General features: G+C 57.2%; 1 protein-coding gene across 1 annotated transcript in view; it reads left to right on the top strand.

Annotated features, from left to right (window-relative positions):
- Positions 1-23,454, top strand: part of TIAM2 (TIAM Rac1 associated GEF 2) — a 122,455-nt gene that overhangs the window by 96,755 nt on the left and 2,246 nt on the right. Inside the window, exons 14-24 of the mRNA XM_056126388.1 lie at positions 5,887-6,066; positions 7,921-7,989; positions 9,381-9,506; positions 10,379-10,487; positions 12,796-12,975; positions 15,763-15,881; positions 17,747-17,855; positions 19,036-19,094; positions 19,735-19,840; positions 21,005-21,092; positions 21,604-21,752. Of these exons, the coding sequence (XP_055982363.1) occupies positions 5,887-6,066; positions 7,921-7,989; positions 9,381-9,506; positions 10,379-10,487; positions 12,796-12,975; positions 15,763-15,881; positions 17,747-17,855; positions 19,036-19,094; positions 19,735-19,840; positions 21,005-21,092; positions 21,604-21,752 (1,294 nt within the window). The remainder of the gene's footprint in view (positions 1-5,886; positions 6,067-7,920; positions 7,990-9,380; positions 9,507-10,378; positions 10,488-12,795; positions 12,976-15,762; positions 15,882-17,746; positions 17,856-19,035; positions 19,095-19,734; positions 19,841-21,004; positions 21,093-21,603; positions 21,753-23,454) is intronic.

The raw sequence follows: 23,454 nt of genomic DNA, 5'->3' as shown, positions 1-23,454 counted from the left end.
TGGGCTGAGCCCCCAGAGAGTCGGGTCAGGTCTCTGTCATGGCCACGGCCAAGGACCATGCTCGAGCCTGTGAGGAAGGGATGGTCCAACTGTGTGGGGTTGGCTCCGTTGTCCCTCAGTCCGTCTGATCCAGCAGTGACTGGCTGTGATCCAGCTCCCCCACAGAGACCAGGCCTGCGGCATGGAGAGACGCCTCACAGGAATGTTGTCACCACACCAACTGGGGCCCTCCCCAAGCTGGCCTCCCTGCGTGTGTGTGACACAGAGAAGGGAGGCCCCGTGCTCTGATGGCCCCTCTAAAGAACAGCCTTCTCGGCCCGAGAGAGTCCTGAGTGAGCCCTGAGCACAGAGCCAAAAGCAAGCCCCTAGTACAGAACTGTCAGTGAGCCCTGAGCACAGCCAGGAGTGAGCCCTGAGCACAGAGCTGGGAGTAAGCCCCGAGCACAAAACCGGGAGTGAGCCCTGAGCACTGAGCCGGGAGTGAGCCCTGAGCACAGAGCCGGGAGTGATCCTTGAGCACAGAGCTGAGAGTGAGCCCTGAGCACAGAGCTGGGAGTGAGCCCTGAGCACAGAGCCGGGAGTGAGCCCTGAGCACAGAGCTGGGAGTGATCTCTGAGCACAAAACCGAGAGTGAGCCCTGAGCACAGAGCCAGGAGTGATCCTTGAGCACAGAGCTGGGAATGAGCCCTGAACACTGAGCCAGGAGTGAGCCCTGAGCACAGAACCGGAAGTATGCCCTGAGCACAGAGCCTGGAGTGAGCCCTGAGCACAGAGCTGGGAGTGAGCCCTGAGCACATAGCTGGGAGTCAGCCCTGAGCACAGAGCCGGGAGTGAACCCCTAGTAGAGAACCGGGAGTGAACCCTGAGTACAGAACCGGAAGTGAGCCCTGAGCACAGAGCCAGGAGTGAGCCCTGAGCACAGAGCTGGGAGTGATCTCTGAGCACAGAGCTGGAAGTGAACCCTGAGCACAGAGCCGGGAGTCAGCCCTGAGCACAAAACCGGGAGTGAGCCCTGAGCACAGAACCAGGAGTGAACACTGAGCACAGAGCTGGGAGTCAGCCCTGAGCACAGAGCTGGGAGTGATCTCTGAGCACAGAGCTGGGAGTGAGCCCTGGGAACACCATAATGTGGTCCCTTCCCTGATAAATCGAGTCAGTTGAAAGCTCAGAGACCGTACCCTCCCCATGGAGGAGATACTTTGCACCAAGGTAGCTGCTTTTCTGTAGAGGAATTTCAGGGGAAATGTTTGCATTTTTCAGTGACTCACAGAAAAGCGTTTCTGAGTCCCTAATAAAAGGTCAGGCCCATTGACGTCAGGCCCGGGAAACGCCCCAAGAGGCACAAGTTCAGGCTGCGGCATTTCTGTTACATCCCAGCAGAGCCCTGAGTCCAACCCCCGGCCACTGGCTGGGCTTGGGGCCACACCTGGCAGTGCCCGGTGGCTCCTCCTGGCTCAGTGCTCAGGGCCGCAGGTGGTGCCAGGGTGGATTCAGGGACAGCATGCAGGGCCTGGTGACGCTCACAGCTGTCTGCAGCTCTGGGGGGTTTGGTTTTCGGTTTCCTGATGTTTTGGTTTGGGACTGCACCGGCGATGCTCAGGGGTCACTCCTGGCGGTGCTTGGGGCCCTGTGGGAAACAGGGATGAACCCGGGTCGGTCGTATCCAAGGCAGGAGCCCGACCTGCTGGCCTGGGGCTCCGGCCCCACCATCCGCAGCTCAGCGCCAGTGGCTTTCCCCATGCTGGCAGAGGGTGGCCGCCCTGAGGACCACCCCCCCCCCAGGCTGTGTCTGGGGGTTCCCTCGGCCAGGGCAGCTCTGACACCCGCCAGATATGCTGGTCTTTTTCTGCCCAACTCTGATCCTGATTCCTCATTTGGTGACTGTTTATTTTCATGCAATTGTCGTTTTGTTAAAAAAGAAAGAACGATAAGGGAGAAAGAGAAGGGGAATGGGAGAGAGGGAGGGAGGGAGGGAGGGAAGGAAGGAAGGAGGGAGGGAGGGAGGGAGGGAGGGAGGGAAGGAAGAAAGGGAGAGATGGAGGGAAGGAGGAGAGAAAAAGAGGGATGAAGAAAGAAGGAGGAAGAAAGGGGAGAACAAGAGTGGGTTGAGAGATTGAGACCCACAGAGATGCCCAGCAGTGCCGTAGCCTGGTTGAGGTGAGGCTTAAAGGTCACCCAAGTATGAGACTGGGTTCCCACACAGCCCGAGTCTCCTTTTCCTCCTTGACCACAGGGCTCTCAGGGCATGGCCAGGGGCTTGGACAGCCCTTCCAGCTCTGGGATGAAAGAGAACTTGAGTGAGGCTGGCGCGGGCACCCATGGGGATCTGGGCAGAGCCCGACTCCTGCTTGGTTCTCCTAGACCTTCCTTTCCTGACCCACACTGAAAAGCGACGCCCCACCCCACCCCCACACACGCCCCCGTTCCTAGAAAATCGCGTCTCACACGCCCAGAATCCCACCTGGTTTCCACATCCATGAAGCCTCCTAGACGTGTGTTGTGTGTGTGTGTGTGTGTGTCTGTGTGTGTGTGTGTGTGTGTGTAGCAGAGTTCACATGTCAGGGATGTTCCCCACAGGCTAGAAACATGTCCTCAGCACCTGCACTCTCTCTCTCTCTGTCTCTGTTTCTCTGTCTCTGTCTCTCTGTCTCTGTCTCCCACTCTCTCTCCCCACTGCTTCCTGGGTGCCCGGTGCCCGGGTCACCCTCCCGGCAGACTGACGCGCTGCTTCCAGTCCCCGCCGACGCCCCATGTTCCAGGAGAAGCTTCCCAGGACGCGCCACTAAAATAAATTGTGCTGTTCTCAATAGCAGAGTCTTTATTTTAAAACCCTCTCGTTCCTTCAGCGCTGCGTCGTTAGGTGTGATTTTTGACATCCCAGGAAGGCAAAGCTGTGATCTCACCAGCTGCCATTTAGCTCGGGCGCATTTTGGCAGATCTTATTTTGTGCGGCATCCGTGAGTTTTAATATAGAGTCTGCAGCCCCGGCAAACTGTTATTTTCCAGAACTGCAAAATTCTATTGTCTGACCTTGGTGGTACAAATGCCATGGGAGAGGGTTCAAGGTAGTGGGTCCTTTTTGTTTTTCTAGCTGGTGGACGGGGCTTGGACCACTCCCGGCTCTGCTAAGCTCCAAGGTCTCGGGGCTTTGCCCTGCCCTGGGGCTCCGGGAGACTGAGGGGTGCTGGGGATTCAGATCAGGGCTGGAAATTAGCAAATCAAGCATCTTCCTCCTTGGCCATCCATCTCTCTGGCTCACATAGGTGAGTTTTCCAGTCTTCCTGGCTGACCTGAGTGATTCTTTCGCCCCTCTCAGAGAGCCCAGCAAGCTACTGAGAGCATCTCACCCGCACGGCAAAGCCTGGCAAGTTACCCGTGACGTATTCATATGCCAAACACAGTAACAACAAGTCTCACGATGTTACTGGGCCCACTTGAGCAAATCAATGAACAATGGGAGGACAGAGCTACAGTCCAGTGTTGTTCTTCAGGGTGCTTGGCCATTGGAAGGGCCAGCTAGTCCACAGGCCCTGATGTGCGCCTGTCCACTCCTTCCCCATGGCCATGACAGACCCCGGCCACAGTAAATTCTGACTGGAGCTCCTCTGAGAACGCTCTCTGTACTGAGCAGGAGGCTGGGGGTCTTCTTTCGGACCCCACATTCACATCACCTGGGAAATCTTCACGATACACTTATCCGCGGGCCCCAGGTAGCTTTGTCCAGTTGGTCCAGGCAAGGGCATCTCTTAGAACCAGAGCAGAAGAGTGGCCAGTGGGGTGGTCTGCAAGGGCGGAGCGTGGCACCCCGAGTGGTCACTTCCGTTAGGGCCGCTCCAGAGCTCGGATGCGCGCTGGCCTCTGCTCCTGTCTCGGGCGCCCCCTTTGGGCTTGGCACTGCCGGGGCCTCAAGAATGCCAAATCTAGCTGGGTCCGAGCCATCCTGATCGCTCAGTCGTGTTCTGAAGGGCGTCTCGGGAGCCATATCTGATTTCTCGGGCTTTGGGACTTTAAGGAGAAGGAACATCTTCCGAGAGGAGTGGCAGGGTCACACCCGTGTGGACAGTCATGGATGCAAGGGACAGGTCCAGCGTGTATGTGTGTGTGTGTCTGTGTCTGTGTCTGTGTCTGTGTCTGTGTCTGTCTGAGAGGCATGGCAAGAACACACCTGTGTGGACAGTCACAGATGGAAGGGGCAGATCCTGTGTGTGTGTGTGTGTGCGTGTGTGTGTGTGTGTGTGTGTGTGTGTGTGTGTGTGTGTGTGTGTGTGTGAGTATAGCCGTCTTTGTTGTTCTTCCTCATGCTCTGAGCTGGCCACCAGGCCTGTGTGCTGTTCCCCCAGCAGACTCCCTCACACCTTCGTGGGGATCGAACTAAGGTTTGCGTTCAGATTAGTGTCCAAGGAGAGCATGAGTTACAAGAGTACGGCCATTGTCCGGGGGGGTTTCTATCCGCCCATGCTGGGAGCCTCCCTTTGTTTTTATTGGGGGCAGGGGGGTGTCACACCCAGTGTGATGTTCAGGGGTTCCTCCTGGCTCTGCAACTCAGGAATCACTCCTGGCATTGCTCGGGGACCATATGGGATACCGGGAATCAACCCTGGGTCGGCGCATACAAGGTAGATGCCCACCCCGCTGTGTCATTGCTCCGGCCCCTTGGGGAGCCTCCTTTGGGAGCCGGGCTCTGTACATCATTGAGTTTGTTTCCCTGGGATCCTTGGCTCATTCTGGAGGTCTGGGGTTCTCCCTTGGGACAAATCCCCTTTAGGACTCCGCTATGACCCGCCTCCTTACACCCCCCTTCCCACAGGGGCAGGAGCTTGTGTTGGACGTCAGTCAGTCCTTCGGGCTGGGGCTCCCTCCTTGTGCAGGGGCTGGCGTTGGTGTCTCTGGAAACAGAGCAAGGCGCCCATTGGTCCAAGTGAACCAAGGTTGGTCAGGAGATGCCGGCGGCTGAGATCAAACGGGACTGGGTGCGCACTTCTTCCTACGGAGACGCCCGTGCACGGGCAGGAGGTCGGAAGAGGCGCCACCTGGGCAGTGGCAGCAGGGGTGGTCAGTGTGTCTGGAGGTACTTGGTGTGGGTTGGTGGCGGGGAGGGGGGCTCTAGAACGAGGTCGGCCGGCTTGCTTGGGTGGGTCGCTGGTGCTGTGAAACGCAGGTGCAGTAAGGCGCGTGTTCGGAGCGAGAGCTGCTGGCCCCATGCGCCCTTGGCGGCCCTGGGAGGCTCCCGGTGGCAGCGGGTATGCAGGGCTCCCGGGCATGTGCAGGGCTGCGAACCGGATCAGTACCAAGTTTCCTGCTCCGCCGGGGCCCGGGCACAGGCGGGGACGTGAGCTCTGCCCTTGCCAGGCTGCAGCTGGGGCGTGGGTGGGGAGGAGAGAAGAAGGAAGCAAGAAGGCGCCCGGGGCGGCGTCTGCGGGACCCCGGGAGGTGCCCGGGGAGAGGAGGTGGCAGGTCGGAGGCTGGAAATCACAGCCTCGGGCAGAGGGGGCATGGCAGGCAGGCAGGGGGGCATATTGGGTCCACTTGGGGCTCGCCATGCTGTGCCCACCTGCACGACCCTCAGGCTGTGGCTCCCTGCTGTCCTGGGGTGCCCGCGGTCCCCAGTGCCCATCAGCTGCCCTCGCCCCCTCCCTTGCCGCTCTTGCGCCCCTTCACTGACCCCCAAATCCACCCCGTGGACTCCTCCTGGGAAGGGCAGGCAGCGGGGCCCGGAGGTTTGGGGCAGAGACAGGCCTGGGCCCCCCCTCCCCCGTGGGCAATGCCCGGGGAGTGTGCCCACCCCCTCCCCCCAAGCCTCATGACTCCAGGCACCCGGGTGCAGGGGCGCCTGTCGCCTCCAGGGGGCGCCCCTGTCCCTCATCTTCCACCTCATGCCTTCCCCAGAGCACCGAGCAGATCGTGGCGCTGTGCAGGAGTTTCCAGGACCCCCAGACAGACGGCATGGAAGGACCCACGACCATCCAGGAGCCCCCCACGAGGCCGCTGGCCCGGCACCTGTCCGAGGCTGACCGGCTCCGCAAGGTCATCCAGGAGCTGGTGGACACAGAGAAGTCCTACGTGAAGGTGACTGGTGGTGGCGTTGGCTTGGGTGGGCCGGCGGGGGCGGGAGAGAGCGGACCCCTGCTGGGAGGGAGGTGGGGGGCCAGACCCTGAGGAGGAGCGGGGGCCACAGAGCCGAGGAGGGCTCGGCTGCTGCCCTGGTCACCGTGGGAGCTTCGTGCTGGCAGCGGAAGGGGAGTCGCACCCGGAGTGGCCGGGACGGGGAGGCTTCGGGTGACGAGGAACTTGGGAAGGGGTCTCGGTGCTGTGGCTGTACCCCCACCCAGGGGTCCGACGGTGCCCAGGGCCCGATCCAGGCCAGGCTACTGTGGAGTCTCTGCTGTCCTGGGGTCCCTGCTGAGCCCTGCAGAAGCCCCTGAGCCTGGCAGAGAGAGTCTTCATCTGGGGGAGTGGGGCGCTCCCAAGCAGTGCTCAGGAGGCCTAGGGCCCAGCAGTGATGCTGTCAGCTGGTCTCCTGGTCCAGTCAAGGGCCCAGGGTGTGGCCCTGCTTGGGCCCTGCGGTGCTGGGCGTCTCTGCCCATCCTATGGTGCTGGAGGTCTCTGCCCGCCCCTGGTGGGAGTGGAGGTCTATGCCCTCCCCGGGGTGCTGAGGGTCTCTGCCCACCCTGGGGTGCTGGAGGGTCTCTACCTGCCCTGGTGTGGGGGGAGACTCCCAGGACTGCATCTGGCGATGCTCGGGGGACCATGCAGTGCCCAGGACTGACCCCCCAGCATGTGCCCTAGTGTCCATTCCCAGAGAGCAGAGGCGTTTGCCTCAGGTATTGGCTCTCTGGCCCAGCGTTTCGTTGGTCCAGCACAGGGAGGCGGGGAGATCATGGGCCTCCTGGAGGGGCCGCAGCCTCCGCCGTCCTGCCCGCCGCCCCGTGTGGGTGGGGACGGGCACCCGGTTCCTTCTGGATCGGCTGCGTCCAGCTGGCGCTTTGGGCCAGAGAGAATGTTGGGGTTCAGTTACTTGCCTTGCACACGGCCGATCTGGGTTCGATTCCTGGCAACCCCATATGGCCTCCTGGGCACCCTGAGAAGTGAGTCCTGAGCACTGAGCTCTGCAGGGGAGCACCCCAAAACCCAACAAAACCAAGCCCCAACCCCTCCAATCAGATGGTGCTTTTGGGCATGTGGCTATTTCGTGGACTGTCTCCTGTGGGTGCCAGGGTCAGCCCCCACCTCCTCTCGGGGCGACTCTGCCTGTTTACCGGGGGACTCTGGCCACCCACAGCCCTTGCTTTGGTCCCGTGGTGGGGAGGAGAAGTTGCAGAGGATGGATCCACGTCCCCGTCCTTCAGTCCTGTGGCTCGGCTAGGTGCAGGCGGTGCCTTGGAGAAGTCCGAGACCCCGGAAGCTGCCGTGGCCTTCTGTGGCTAGAGGGCTGTGGGCCATGAGTCTTTAAGTCACCCCAGAAGCTTGAGGGGTGGGGCAGAGGGAGAATCAGGGTGTTCGTAGGATGTTAGGCTGCTAGGGGGAGCCGTGCCATGGGTTGGAGACTGTGGAGGTGGGGCACACCATCTCCCGGCCCTAACCCCGTCCCCCCCGCTCCAAGAGCAGCATGGCCCTAGCCCTTCAGATTCCCTTGTCGCCGCTGGGCGCTCAGAAACGTTTCTACAGCTGCTGGTTTCTTGTTCCACCCTGCATCCAGCCGCATGGTCTTCCATAGGGTTGCGTGGGGTCGTGGCTGGACACGCCTCTGACGGCCCTTCAGCAGAGGGGCTCCAGCTCCGAGCTGCGCGGCTGCTCTGTTGGCCGACACCCCCTCCAGCCGCGGAGAGCCACACGCACAGGGCCTCAAAGGACCCAGGCACCCTCGGTGTCCGCGCAGAGGCAGGGGGCGTGCCCCTTGGTCAGTCTCCGTCTCTCTCGCAGGACCTGAGCTGCCTCTTCGAACTCTACTTGGAGCCGCTGCAGAACGAGGCCTTCCTGACCCAGGACGAGGTGCGTGAGCCCCTTCTCCGGGCCAGAGCTGTCCAGATCTTGGAGGAGGACGGACCCACTGAGCCCAGCCTGCTGCCCCCCCGCCCCCCCACTCCCCGGGCTCTACACTCGCCAGAGCGCAGCGTAGGCAGGCACAAACACACACACACACACACACACACACACACACATGCATGCACACATACACGTGCACACACCAGATCCCACTGTTGGCAGGTGTGCATGCACACACACACAAGTACACACTTGCACACACACTCGCCAGAGCCCAGTTTTGGCAGACACACACACACACACACACATACACATACTTCCCAGAGCCCAGCGATATAGGCAGAAACACACACACAGACATGCTCACACACTCGCTCACACGGACACGCATGCACACACATGCACACACACACACTTGCACATACCCGCCCACATACATACATGCGCACACACACATGCACAAGTACAAGCTTGCGCACACACTCGCAGAGCCGAGCATTGGCAGACAGACACACACACACATGTATGCACACGCACACACACACATGCACGCATGTGCACACACACCAGAACCCAGAATAGACAGGCAGACACACACACACACACACATGCACGCACACATACATGTGCACATACCAGATCCCACCGTTGGCAGGTGTGCACGCACACACACACAAGTACACGCTTGCACACACTCGCCAGAGCCCAGTGTTGGCAGACAGACAGACACACACACATACTTCCCAGAGCCCAGCATTATAGGCAGAAACACACACACAGATATGCTCACACACTCGCTCACACAGACACGCATGCACACACATGCACACACACACTTGCACACACCCGCCCGCATGCACACATGCGCACACACACATGCACAAGCACAAGCTTGCACACACACTCGCCAGAGCCCAGCATTGGCAGACAGACAGACAGACACACACACACACACACAACCACATCGATTAGCCCTTTTCTGCCGACGTCTGTTTCCCCTGTTGAGTCCTTGAGAGCACTGTGTCCCTTACAAAGGAATTGGGGGTCAGTCCGACAGTGCCGTAGGCCTCTCTCCGGCTGTCTTCTGGCCAAACCATGCACCTCCCTAGCCTGGTCACTGGCCACGCTTCCTTTGCTTGTGGCCAGGGCAGGGGAAAGGTCCTTGCAGATGGCTCCGAGGGCGTCATGGCTCACGCCATCACCTCCCTTTTCCAATCCTGCTCTTTTTCCTTTGTTTTTATTTGGGGGACTCGCCTGCTCGGGGCTTACCCCTGACTCTGTGCTCAGGGATCACTCCTGACGGTGCTCACGGGCCTTCCGGGGTGCCGGGGATGGAGCCCGGCCAGCTGTGCGCAGGCGCACGCCCTGCCCAGCCCTCAGCCCCTCTCTCTCTGTAGATGGAGTCACTGTTTGGGAGCCTGCCAGAGATGCTGCAGTTCCAGAAGGTGTTTCTGGAAACGCTGGAGGCCGGGATCTCCGCCGCATCCGACTTCGACACGCTGGAAACCCCCTCCCAGTTCCGAGTGAGTGTCTGGGTCCTGGGAGTGACCACGGCCTCTACGGGGTGAGGATGGACAGAGCTTCCATGACTCGCCTCGGCCCTCGTGGGTGTGAGAGACTGCAATTTTGCTTCTAGAGCCCTCGGCCCCCGTTTCCGGAGTCTGGGCCCGGCCGTGGGCAGGGCCGGCCTGGTGGTCAGCCACGTGCCCCTGCAGAGAGGGAGGGCTCTGCCGTGGCCCCGTGGCCCTGGGATTTCAGCAGTTCCTGAGGGTGTCCACTGCCTGCACTGAAGATGAGCAGGGAACCTTCCTGGGAAGGGCGGCGGGGTGGGGTGGGGGGGTTACCAGGGTCGTGGACAGGCCACCATGTCCATCACTAGGACACGGGGCAGCTCGGCAGGTCAGCGCTCGCCGCACAGACACCCCACTTGCTCAGACGTGTGTTTTGTGGTATTTTATTTTGGGGGGTACCTGAGGGGCCACCTCTGACTCTGAGCTCAGGGGCTACTTGCAGTGCCAGGGTTCCGGCCACTGTCGCTCTGTCTCTGTGGCCCGGATGCGATGTTGTTGGGACAGCGTCCCCTGCTCTTGGATGGTGCCCTGGCTATACCCGTGGCTCGGCCGCTACTCATCCATAACTCCCAGTCTGTGGGGATGCGGGTTTCTCAGGTCGGACGCCGAGGGCCGAGCTCGCGGGGGTTCTGGGTCCTTCTCCGCCTGCCTTGTGACCGGCGGAGCCCCGGGGTGGCCCTGAGAGCCTTCTGCGGGGGGGTCTTCGGGCGCTGCCACGTGGAAGGCAAGTCAGGTGGCGACGTCGAAGCTGCCCGGTGCCACAGTGGGTCTAGCAGATGACCCGGGACACCGCCTCCAATGTGGCCTCTCCCCTCCCCTTCTAGAAACTTCTCTTCTCGCTGGGGGGCTCGTTCCTCTATTACGCGGACCACTTTAAGCTGTACAGCGGATTCTGCGCCAACCACATCAAAGTGCAGAAGGTTCTGGAGAACGGTGAGTCGGCGTGCCTTACTTTCGCAGAGGTGCTGCTTTCTGTCCTTTGCAGCTGTCTGAGCAGGGTTTGATGGCTCTGAACGGGCCCCATTGTTGATCCCGGCTCATTTCAGTGAGCTCCCCCCTGCTGCGTCCCACCTCTGTGTGCACATCTGGGTCCCCCACCCTCTTTGTCACATTCTTTGATGTAAAAATCCTGTTCCCTGAAGCCCCTGGCGGGGGCAGAGAGAACCGTACGCCCTGTTCTTGGTCTGGGTTAAGCTTGCGGGAATCTCCTTGCTAACTCCCGTGAGGTGCGTTAGCTGGAATGAAAACCCGTGGTGGGGCCAGGCGCGGGGCAGGGGGCACCCCCCATTGGCACGGCACCCCCATCCTGTGGCGCTTCCATTTTTCTGCATGCCCCACCCCACCCCTTTCCCTGCCAGGCGTGGGCTCTGACTGATGGCCTTGCTCACTCGTCAGCATTCAGAGGTGGCCCCAGGCTTGGCCCGGATGCGCTTTTGTTGGATAAAAAATTTTATGTTTGCTGAGACTCCCTTCCACGGCCGGGGACAGTGCCGTGTAGGCTGATGAGGCTGTGTGTGGCCGCCGGGCTGTGGGGGTCACTGGTGATCCCCCCCCCCCCTTAAGCACAGCCCGGGAAGGATGTTCAAGCAATGCAGTGGCAGTGGTCGTGGGGGGGAGTGGTGGTGGGGACATCAGAGGGGTCTTCGCTGCTATCTTGTCACTGGGCCCTGTGACACCTGCCTGGGATCCATCGTCCCTGAGGCCCTTCCATTCTGGACTTTGTGTCACCTTCATCTTGACACCACCTCAGCCAGGAGATCAGGGTTCACAGTATCTTGGAAGGGGCAGGAAGTGGGGGGATCAGACCTGTTGGTGCTCAGGACTTACCCCTGGCTCGGGGCTCAGGGCTCACTCCTGGCTCTGTGCTCAGAGCTCACTCCTAGAGATGCTAAAACTTGACCTGGGTTCAGCTGTATGCAACCCCAGAACTTCCTTTCTGACTCAGAAACTTTTTAAAATTTTATTTTGTGAAGCAGAGTAATTTTTATTGAAAGAAACTTAAGATGTGAGAGGAGAGAGAGAGAGAGAGAGCGAGAGAGAGAGAGAGAGAGAGAGAGAGAGAGAGAGAGAGAGAGAGAGAGAGAGAGGAGAACAACACGGGCTTCTGCAGAGTCGTTTGTTTTTGTTCGGGGACCACACCTTGTGGTGCTCAGGGCTGACTCTGGGCTTTGTGCTCAGGAAGGCCTCTGGGCGGGCTCAGGGGGCCATGTGGGATTCCGGGGATTGAACTCAGGCCAGCTGCTTACAAGGCAAGTGCCCTGCCTGCTGAACTGCAGTTCCGGCCCCGAATTTATTTTAAAGGAAGGAAAGATTGCTTTAGAAATAGCTCCTCGGTATACAGAGTCAGTTAACAGATTGTCCGATGACAGTGGGAAATAAATGAGATCCCTTCTGCTCCGTGGCTGGCAGTGCTATGTGGCCTGGTGGGTGAGGGGAGCTCTTATCTCCCTTACTCTCTCTCTCTCTCTCTCTCTCTCTCTCTCTCTCTTTCTGTCTTTGACTCTCTTTTTTTTTTTTTGGCTCTTTTTCATCACACCCAGCAATGCTCAGGGGTTACTCCTGGCTCTGCACTCAGGAATGGTGCTCAGGGGGCCATATGGGATGCTGGGACTCGAACACGGGTCGGCTGAGTGCAAGACAGATGCCCTCCTTGCTATACTGTTGCTCCAACCCCATCTGTCTTTCTGTTTCTGTTTCTGCCTCTCTCTGTCTCTCTCTCGCTTTTCTCTTTGGCTTTTGGGTCACACCAGCAGTGCTCAGGGGTCGTAACCTCTGCACTTAGGAGCACTCCGGATGGTGCTCAGACCAGATGGACGTTGGGGATCAAATCAGAGTTGACTGCCTGGAGGCAAACACTCCCTGCTGGACTGTTGCTGCAGCCTTGTACCCGTGTGTGTGTGTGTGTGTGTGTGTGTGTGTTTGTGTGTTTGTGTTTGTGTGTGTGTCTGTCTCAATTGGTCTCTCTCTGTCTCTGTCTCTCTCTTTGTCTCTGCGTCTCTCCCTCATGGGTCTCTGTGTAAACGTGCCTTCAAAGCCTGCCCCTCCCCCATCTGACCGTGTTTGCCTGTAGGAAACGGGCCGCACTTTTCCCGTGGCCTGGAGCACCTTTCCGGGGTTCACATAGGTGGGGGCCCAGGCTGACTGTGGGGTGCACAGCCATCTCTGCTGAGGGACGGACGCCCCCAGGGGCAGGGGGAACCACGCTCCCTGCACCCCGCTGAGCTCTGCCATCCTCTTGCAGCTAAGACAGATGCGGCCTTCAAGGCCTTCCTGGACGCGCGGAACCCCACCAAGCAGCACTCGTCCACGCTGGAGTCGTACCTCATCAAGCCCGTCCAGAGGGTGCTCAAGTACCCGCTGCTGCTGCGGGAGCTCGTGTCACTCACCGACCACGAGAGCGAGGAACACTACCACCTGACAGGTGAGGAGCACTGCCACCACATGGCAGGTGGGGAACACTCCTGCCCTCTGACAGGCGAGGAGCACTCCCACCTGACAGTGAGGAGCACTCCCACCACACGGCAGGCGAGGAGCACTCCCACCACATGGCAGGCGAGGAGCACTCCTGCCTTCTGACAGGTGAGCACTCCCGCCTGAGAGGTTAGGAGCACTGCCACCACATGGCAGGCGAGGAGCACTCCTTGCCATCTGATAGGCGAGGAGCATTCCCACCTGATTGGTGAAGAGCACTCCCACCACATGGAAGGTGAGGAGCACTCCTGCCATCTGATAGACGAGAAGCACTCCCGCCTGACAGGGGAGGAGCACTCCCACCATTTGAAAGGTGAGGAGCGGATTATGCCCACCCCGTGCTTCAGGCCCCGCTCTTCCGCACATGCTGCCACTTTCTGGAGCCTTCCTTAGTGTTACAGCAGCCAGTATACTCATCCCTTTAAAGGGGCAAAGTCTGTGGGCAAAAGTGATGTCAGGGTGTAGCCCCGGATCCCTCTGAGTGGATGTGTGTGTGTGGGGGGGAAGTTGGGGGAGGGCTGGCCACACCTGGCGGGGCTTGGGGAACCACATGTGCTGAGGACCAAACCCGGGGCACCTTCTTCACCCTGCACTGCCTCCTGGCCGGGCTTTTGCATCTTTCAGAGGAAGTACCTGAAGCATCACGGGGAGGCAGACTCATGGCCAGGCCCGCGGTTAGCAGGTGCCTGGACTCGCCTTCTGGGCTCTTTCCCTGTGGATTCAGGAGGGTTTGGAGGCTTTGGGTTCACGCTCGCCAGTGCCAGGGGGACAATAGGCAGGGGCCGGGCGCCCTCTTGTGGCCGTCTCCGGACCGCACAACTCCGACTCCAGACCCCGGCTCAGGTCTGCATCTAAGGGACCGGCTGGAGCAGAAGCAGCCCCTCCCCCCTCTCTCCGCCCCCCGTTTGGCAGTCTGTAACCCTGACGGAGATGCTGCACAGGGACAGCAAAGCACTTGCGGTGCAGTATCACTCAGGAGTCCACGCAGGGAGACACGCTTGTAGATGGACAGCAAACAGGATGCGGGTGGCACACACGCTGACTTTGGTTTATGGACAGGCACACTTCCATGTCCGTAACAGCATGTTCTTCTCTTAGGGGAGGTTAAATTCTCAAAAGCGAACTGGACAACCTATGATTCATACATGACTACTATGCAAACACTTCATTTTATTTATTTTTTATTTTTGCTTTTTGGTTCACACCCAGCAATGCTCAGGGGTTCCTCCTGGCTCTGCACTCAGGAATTAACTCCTGGCGCAGCTTAGGGGACCCTATGGGATGCTGGGATGCCGGGGATTGAACCTGGGTTGGCCGTGTGCAAGGCAAATGCCCTAATCTGCTGTAGGAACACTTCATTTTAAATTAGAGGATCCTTTAAGGTACTGTGACGGACGCTGCGTCTCCAACTGCCACTTCCACAATGAATTACAGGACCAGATTAAGAGAATAGCAGCTGAAGACATATTGGCAGGGACCAGAAATTTTTCTTGTTTTGCTTAATATAACCCTCGTACCCCTCATATGCCTATGGAGAAAATTATAAAATGCACATGTCGGCAACTTCTTGACAGATATGCTTCACAAAATTTCTTCTGGGAGCTTGTAGAAAAGCCCCCATAGGTCACTGTTGTGGTAATTTGATGTGAGAGGCATGGCCAAGGTCAGGAGCAGGCCCTGCCACCCAGTGTTGGTTTGGATCTCTGGTTCTGCCCCGTAGCGCTCTCTCTCTCTCTCTCTCTCTCTCTCTCTCTCTCTCTCTCTCTCCGACAAACACTTAACACCTCTGCACCTCAGCACAGCATCTTGTAAACTGAGATAGTTTCTTCTAGTCACAGAACTGTTGTGGGGGCCTGGAGAAATAGTATAGTGGGTAGGGAGTTTGCCTTGCATGCAGCCAAACCCAGGTTCAATCCCCAGCACCCCATATGGTCCTCGAGTATTGTCAGGAATAACTCCTAAGTGCAGAGCCAGGAGTAAGCATCCCTGAGCGACACTAGGTGTGACCCAAAAAACTTAAAAAAAAAGAAAAACTATTGTGGAGGTTCAGCGAGAGGGTACTCTTAAATCACAGTGGTAACTACTGTATCAGTGATGGTGTTATGTTCAGTTGCCTTGTTTCTGAGAAGATGAGGATGATTCGAAGGTGAGTCAGCTCTTCTCAGCTCTCAGAGGAGGCCTGAGGCCATAGGTGCTGCTCCCCCCCACCCCACCCCACCCCGATAATGCTACAGTTAGCCTTCTTCACAAAATATTTTGTTTGCTTGTTATTGTTCTGGAGCGATAGCACAGCGGTAGGGCATTTGCCTTGCACACAGACAGAGCCGAGTTCGATTCCTCCGCCCTTCTCAGAGAACCCGGCAAGCTATCGAGAGTACCTCGCCTGCACATCAAAGCCTAGCAAGCTCCCCGTGGTGTATTCAATATGCCAAAGACAGTAACTCGAGCAAATCGATGAACAACGGGAGGACAGTGTTTACAGTGTTATTGTTCTGGAGACATGCCTGGCCATGCTCAGGGCTTACTACTGGCTCTGTGCTCCGAGCTCACTCCTGGCAGAGCTCAGGGGACCAGTGCACAGTGGGGGCTCAAACTCGAGTCAGCAGCATGCCAGGCAAGCGCCCTGCCCGCTGTGCCATCTCTGGCCCCAGCTGCCTGAAGTCCTGGGCTCTCTCGTGACCGCCGGGCAGGATTGAAAGTCAGCAGCCATCCCAGAGGTGCCTGACTCTTTCCGCAGAGGCCCTGAAGGCCATGGAGAAGGTCGCCAGCCACATCAATGAGATGCAGAAGATCTATGAGGACTACGGGACCGTGTTTGACCAGCTGGTTGCTGAACAGAGCGAGACAGAGAAGGAGGTGAGCGTGGGCACTGTGCAGGTGCTGAGAGGTGTGTGCATTGTGTGTGTGTGTGTGTGTGTGTGTGTGTGTGTGTGTGTGTGTGTGTGTGACTGTCCCCATGCTCTTAAAGCTTATAATAAGCATGCCATTTAGGGGTGGGCAGAACAAAGGGCTCATCACCATAGTCTGAGAGGGTGGACCCTGTCCACGCTGTAGAGAAAGACTTAAGAATGGCTGCAGACACTGTTTACAATAGCTAGAATCTGGAAAAAACCAAGTGCCCAAGAACAGATGACTGGTTAAAGAAACTTTGGTACATCTACACAATGGAGTACTATGTAGCTATTAGAAAAGATGAAGTCATGAAATTCACATACAGGTGGTACTACATGGAAAGTATCATGCTAAGCGAAATGAGTCAGAAAGAGAGGGACAGACATAGAAAGATTGCATTCATCTGGGAAATATTAAGTAACAAAATAGGAGACTAATACCCAAGAATGGCCAAGATTAGTACCAGGAATTTTGCTCCATGACTTGGAGGCCAGCCACACATGCTAGGGGAAAAGGCAGCTCAGATAGAGAAGGGAGCACCAAATAAAGGGTGTTGGGAAGATCCACCCAGGATGGGAGATGCATGCTGAAAGTAGACTACAGACCGAACATGATTGCCACTCAATGCCTCTTTTGCAAACCACAGTACCCAAAAGGAGAAAGAGAGAGAGCAAAAGGGAATGCCCTGCCACAGAGGCAGGGTGGGATGTGGGTGGGGGGGTGGGAGGGATACTGGGATCAGTGGTGGTGGAAAATGGGCACTGGTGGAGGGTGGGTACTCGATCATTGTATAACTGAAACCCAAGCACAAAAATTTGTAAGTCTACAACTGTACCTCATGGTGTTTCACTAATAAAAATTTTTTTAGAAAGCTGCAGTATCAGGCGCACTGTCTCCCCAAAGCCCGGCTGGCATTCCTGGGAGGGGTAAGGAGCTGGGTCGGGCATGAGGGGGCAGAGTCTAGGGCTTTTCTTCATTTGCTAATGTCCAATCTTGGTGACTACGTTCGTGGATCTAGTTGGAGTGGAATTTGACAATATTTGCACTGAAAAAAAAATACTGCGCTCATAATTTTTTCTTTTATTTTTTTTTGTGGCAGTGAGGGGTGTTCCACCGCGCCCAGCGATGTTTGGGGCTTATTCTTGGCTCTGCACTCAGGGATCACTCCGGACGGTGTTCAGGGGTCCATACAGGGTGCTGGGGATAGAACCCAAAACAAAACACTGTCCTCCCGTTGTTCATCGATTTGCTCGAGCGGGCCCAGTACCGTCTCCATTTTTTGAGACTTGTAGTTACTGTGTTTGCATATTGAATATGTCATGGGGAGCTTGCCAGGCTTTGCCGTACAGGCGAGATAGTCTCGGTACCTTGCTGGGCTCTCCGAGAAGGGAGGAGGAATCGAACCCAGCTCGACCGGGCTGGCTGTGTGCAAGGCAAACGCCCTATCGCTGTGCAATCGCTCCAGCCCAAGGGGGATAGAACCCATGAGAGGTTTAAGCTCATGTTTTATTTTTTTGGGAGGCCATATCCAGCAGTGCTTAGGGCTTTCTCCTGGCTCTGTGCTCAGGGATCATTCCCGGCAGAGCTCGAGGGACTGTGTGGGGTGCCAGGGACCGAAGTCGGGTGAACCATCTTCCAGTCAAGCGTCCTGCCTGCTGTGCTCTCTGACTCTGAGCCGCAGGTCTCTAAACTCCCCAGGTCAAGCCCCCTGGATAAACAAAGGCCACGTAGCTCAGCGGGGCAGGACTTGTATTTCGGCCCTGACCAGAAAGCGCAGCAGCCCACCTGGGTGGCCTCCACACCTTCTCCCTCTCCTCTTTCTCCGACAGGTCACGGAACTCTCCATGGGGGAGCTCCTGATGCATTCAACCGTGGCCTGGCTCAACCCCTTCCTGTCGCTGGGCAAAGCCAGGAAGGACCTGGAGCTGACCGTGTTTGGTGAGTGCCCACCGGGAACAGTGTCTGTCTGGGATCGGGGACTGAGGGTGGACACGGTCCCCACACCCAGCCAAGGCCTGACTTCCAGGAGGGCTCCGCGCTGACTTCCAGCCGTCCTCGGCTATTTAAAACTCCCTCACCCTGTGTGCTCGTGCGCTTCCTCTCCCGTCTGCTGCCGCTCTCCCGGCCAAGTGTTCCCGGAACAGCCCTCCAGAGGCTATTTTGAGTCCTGCTCACAGAGTACCAAGTGCCGCAGAAGGCCTTCTCTGAGAGCCAGCCTTGTCGCACAAATGCCTGGGCCTCAGAATCCTCAAAGGAAATCAGTGACTTTTTTCCATCACTGTCACTGTCACTGTCGTCCCGTTCTTCATTGATTTGCTCCTGTGGGTCCAGTAACGTCTCCATTGTGAGACTTGTTGTTTACTGTGTTTGGCATATTGAATACGTAACTTGCCAGGCTTTGCTGTGCGGGCGAGATCCTCTCGGTAGCTTCCCGGGCTCTCCAGGAGGGGCAGAGGAATCGAACTTGGGTCGGCCATGTCGGCTGCGTGCAAGGCAAATGCCTTACCGCTGTGCTCCAGCCTGGGTCTCCTTCAGATAACCGCTTTTATTTTTTATTTATTTATTTTTGCTTTTTGGGTCACACCCGGCGATGCCCAGGGGTTACTCCTGGCTCTGCACTCAGGGATCAGCCCTGGCGGTGCTCAGGGGATCATATGGGACGCTGGGAATCGAACCCGGGTCGGCTGCATGCAAGACAAATGCCCTGCCCGTTTTGCTATTGCTCCAGCCCCCCGCTTTTATTATTTATTTATTTATTTATTTATTTATTTGCTTTTTGGGTCACATCTGGTGATGCACAGGGGTTACCCCTGACTCATGCACTCAGGAATCACTCCTGGTGGTACTTGGGGGACCATATGGGATGCTGGGAATCGAACCTGGGTTGGCCGTGTGCAAGGCAAACACTATACCCACTGTGCTATTGCTCCAGTCCCCAGATAACCGCTTTCAAAGAAGCAGGTGTTTCTGCTCAATTTCACTGTGAAGGGGAGAGGGGTGAGGGGTGTGCCGTGCGGGGGTGGGATGGGGGGGGCGGGAACTGTGTGTAGCTGCCGCGTCGGGCTCACTCACCTGGGAAGACACTGACCCGCTTGTCTCTGTCCTTCCCCGCCCGCAGTGTTTAAGAGAGCCGTCATACTCGTGTATAAGGAAAACTGTAAGCTGAAGAAGAAGCTGGTGAGACGCGGGTCTTTCTCACTAGAGCTGGGGTTTTGTTTTTTTCACCACTTACTTGGACCCTATATGCTCCCGTGAAGGCTGAACCACAGCGGGCGAACCGCTCAGGTGGCCAGCTGGCCACTGACTGACCGTTCTCCTTCCTGGGGAATGAGTCCAGGTGGAGACACTCACTCAGGCTGTTTCCCTCTTTTTTCCCTCCACCATGAAAAGTCCATTTTATTGTTTCTATGGGAGGGGCAGGGCTGCACTCTGCAGTGCTGGGGAGACACTGTGGTCAGGGGTGCCAGGGATGGGACCCACGGCCTTCGGCGGGCAGAGTCTGTGCACTGCCCACTGAACTACCTTTCCGGCCCCAGGAGAGTCTGGTTTCAAAGAACACGCAGCTCTCCAAGCAGCCTCCACCCCTCCACCGCAGCTGTGACACCCCCCAAAATGGCCCCTGATGCTGCACGTGCTGTGTCAGTCTGGGGTCGCAACGCCTCATTCCTTCCACTGGGGGGGGGAAAAAACACTGTGTGGAATCCAAGCTGAGAAGACATGGGGGTTCCCTGCACCCTCAGAACCCTGTCCACGGTGCAGGTCCACGTGGTCCCTCGGGCTCTCATCTGACCTCCTTCCGTGCCTGTCCCTCCCACAGCCTTCCAATTCCCGGCCGGCCCACGGCTCTGCCGACCTGGACCCATTCAAGTTCCGTTGGCTGATCCCCATCTCGGCCCTTCAGGTCCGGTTGGGGAACACGGCAGGTAAGGTGGGAACTCAGGCCTAGGCCATGTGCTTAGGACACGGGGGAGGGGGGGAAGTGTGAGGGGATCCCGGGGTGACTGGCCACGGGATTGAGGGTAGGACAATCCCTGATGCTCCCTTCCTGGCCTTGAGGGGGAGAAGGGAGTTGGGAGATGCCAAATGCCTCCCCTGCCCTCCCTTTCAGGGGCACCAGTTTCCAACCGTCTTTCCACCCGCTGGCCTTGAGATGCTAAAATTCACCACAGCTCAGCAGATGTTAATCTAGAGCCCTCAGAACGTGGTTTTCAGCTGCCAGGGAGTGGGTTCTGGGTCTGTGGCCCCAGAAAATATCACTACCACGTGTGGGACAAAGTGAGAAATCACACTAGAGCACTTTGGAGGATGTGCCATCATAAGTGATTCACTGTCACTGTCACTGTCCTCCTGTTGTTCATCGATTTGCTCAAGCGGGCCCAGTAACGTCTCCATTGTGAGACTTGTAGTTCCTGTGTTTGGCATATCGATATATGTCACGGGGAGCTTGCCAGGCTTTGCCGTGTGGGCGGGATACTCTCGGTAGCTTGCTGGGCTTAAAACAAAAAAGCCACAGGGGCTGGAACAATAATACAGAGGGTAGACTATTTCCCTTGCACATGGCCGATCTGAACTTGATCCCTGACTTCCCATGTGGTTCCCTGAGCAACACCAGGTGTGATTCCTGAGTGCAGAGCCAGGAGTAACCCCTGAGCATCGCTGGGCGTGACCCAAAAAGAAAACAAAACCAAAAAGCCCTTAAAAGACCATTAAAAACATTTGACTCTGGAAGAACTTCCAAGTAACCACATCCTGGTGGTGCTGAGGGACCGGGCGGCGGTGACGGGTCCCTGGGCGGGGGGTTGTTACGTGGCCAGCCTGGACCTCTGTACTCCTGTCCTGTTCCCCTGCACACTCCCCTGTGCTGAGACCCTCGACCTCCGGCCTCCCCCAGGGCCGGGAGAGTCCCTGCTGGGCTGAAGACAGGGAAGAGCAGCAGCACACTGAGGACTGGGGACAGGCTTAGGGACGTAGGAGTTAAGAGCCTCAGAGGGAAACCGTGAGCGTTGGGGCTGGGGCTGGGGCCAGAGGGTCCTTCACCGTGGCAAGGCTGGGGGATGCCCGAACCTGGTCCCCATTTCCCATGACAGGGACAGAGAACAGCGCCCTCTGCGAACTGATTCACACCAAGTCCGAGCTGGAAGGACGGCCCGAGACAGTCTTCCAGCTGTGCTGCAGGTACCAGCGCTCAGGGCTGCGTCCAGGGGTCGGACAGCACCGCCTGCTCTTGAACTGGGGGGGCGGGGGACGGGGCTTGCTTTCAGTGTGCCTTGAATTCTGAAAACTGCGGGTCCCTGTCTCCCCTTGAGTTCTGATGACTGGGGGGGTCCCCTGTCTCCCCAAAAGTTCTGGTGACCAGGTATGTCTCCTCTGAATTCTGATGATTAGGGGGTCTGTCTCCCCTGAATTCTGATGACTGCTGGGGGGTCTCTGTCTTCCCCCTAAATTCTGATGACGGGAGGTTCTCTTGCCCCCTGAGTTCTCATAACTGGTGGGGGTCCCTGCCTCTCCCTAAGTTCCTCTGACTGGGGGTCCCTCTCTCCCAGATGGCAGTGCAGTTCTTAGCAGAATGCACCGGGGAGATGCAGCCTGGCTAGGCCAAGCCAGAGGGAGTGGGGAGGACACCTGGGGACAGGGATGGAGGCTGGTCGCGCGCGGTACATTCTTGTTCTTCTGTCCCCTCTCCCAGTGACAGTGAGAGCAAGACCAACCTGGTCCGGGTGATCCGGTCCATCCTGCGGGAGAACTTCCGGCGCCACATCAAGAGCGAGCTGGAGAGGCCCTGCAAGGATCGCCCGGGGCCGCTCAAGAACCGCGTGCCCGTGTCGGCCAAGCTAGGTGAGGGCCCCTGGGGCCTCTGCCAGGACATGCATGTGCATGCGTGTATGTGAACCACATGCCCGTTTCGGCCAAGCTGGGTGAGGGCTGCCTGGGGCCTCTGCCAGGATGTGCGTGTGCGTGTGTGTATGTGTGTGTGTGTGTGTGTGTGTGTGTGTGTATGTGTGTCTGTCTGTCTGGGGGGGGGGTGACAGGAAGGGTCATTGGCTAGGGCCTCGCTCTGGACCAGATTAAGGCTGGTGGGCTCGGACGGTTGTAGGAACCTTCTCTCCCTCCTTAAGTTTGTTTATGGGGGTCACACCTGGTAGTGCTCAGGGCTCAGTCCTGGCTCTGCACTCAGGGATCACTCCTGCTGGGCTCAGGGGACCCTATGGGATGCCAGGGATCAAACCCAGGTTGGCCGTGTGCAAAGCAAACACCCTCCCTGTGTACCATCATGCCCAGTCCCAAATGCCTGGTCCAGCTGTCTGCTGGGGTGTGTAGATGCACAGGAAGTGCAGGGGCTACATGCCAGGCATCTGAAATCCACACAGTGTCCTGGGACGCTTTCCTGCCTCGCCCCAAAGTCAACGCATGAAAGCATCACAGAGCATGCTGTTCTCAAGCTGAAATGTTATCACCAGGCATAAAAGTTTCCATTTTCTCTTGCTTTTGGTCTTGCTTCTCTGCTACAGCCTCTCCAGATTCACTTACAGAGGTTTTTCTCTGTTGCTGGACTAAGTTATTGCCATTAAAAAAAAAAAAAATCTGCTGTTCTTGTCTGCACGGGCATCGCAGTAGAATTTTCCCTCTTGTCCTGTCAGCCTAAAAGCGAGGAATTCAACACATACAAACGACGACCCCGTCATCTTAAATGTCTGAATGTGGGTTCCGGACTCCAGCTCATGCCAGATCAAGAACATTTTTCTGCTTTTAATTGAGCAGCAAGGGAAATGAACGGGCCGAGGAGGTCTACCTGGGCATAATCTTGGCAATCCAATTACAACGTACTTTAGTCAAAGGAGGGGTCATGATCATGACCACGATCATCCTGTTGTTCATTGATTGCTTCGAGCAGGCACCAGTAACGTCTCCTTTGTCCTAGCCCTGAGGTTTTAAAAAGTGCCATATTCAAGGCTCTTTCAGGGTTAGGAGAATGAGACCCATCATTGTTACTGGTATTTGGCATATTGGGTACGCCATGGGGAGTTTGCCAGACTCTGCCGTGTGGGCAGGTAACATTTTATTAGTAACCAGTGTGTCAACTTACCCACTGGCAAAATGAGAATCCTAACCTTCCTAATAGTTTGTCACTAATTAACTCTAGTTAAACAGTGATCATTGATCACCTACTAATTGCCAAATCCCCCAACTTCAAGTAAATCTCAAATGAAACTTAAAAAAAAAAATTCCACCTGCAGTTTTCACTTTGCAGGGGAGGGGGTTGGCTTAGGGGTGCTCAGGGTCTTAGATGCAGTGCCGGGGATTGGCAGGGGTCAGCCGAGTTCAAGGTGAGCAAATGCCATAAATCCTGGACTATATGGTCTGCACTGGAAATTTTTTTAGTGGTTGAGCCCCAGCCAGCTGTGCTCAGGGACCACTCTTAGGGGGTGTTTGGGGGACCTTATTGGATGAAAAAACCAAGTAGGCCGTGTGCCAGGCAAACGCCCTACCCACTGTACTATCATTTTGGCCCTTTCTAATTTTTCCCATGAGAACCCCT

This window comes from Sorex fumeus, unplaced genomic scaffold (assembly GCF_029834395.1).
Source record: "Sorex fumeus unplaced genomic scaffold, SorFum_2.1 ptg000061l, whole genome shotgun sequence".
NCBI classification, from domain to species: Eukaryota; Metazoa; Chordata; class Mammalia; order Eulipotyphla; family Soricidae; genus Sorex; species Sorex fumeus.
The sequence above is the reverse complement of the archived record's forward strand: the minus strand, read 5'-3'. Positions and strand labels throughout refer to the sequence as shown.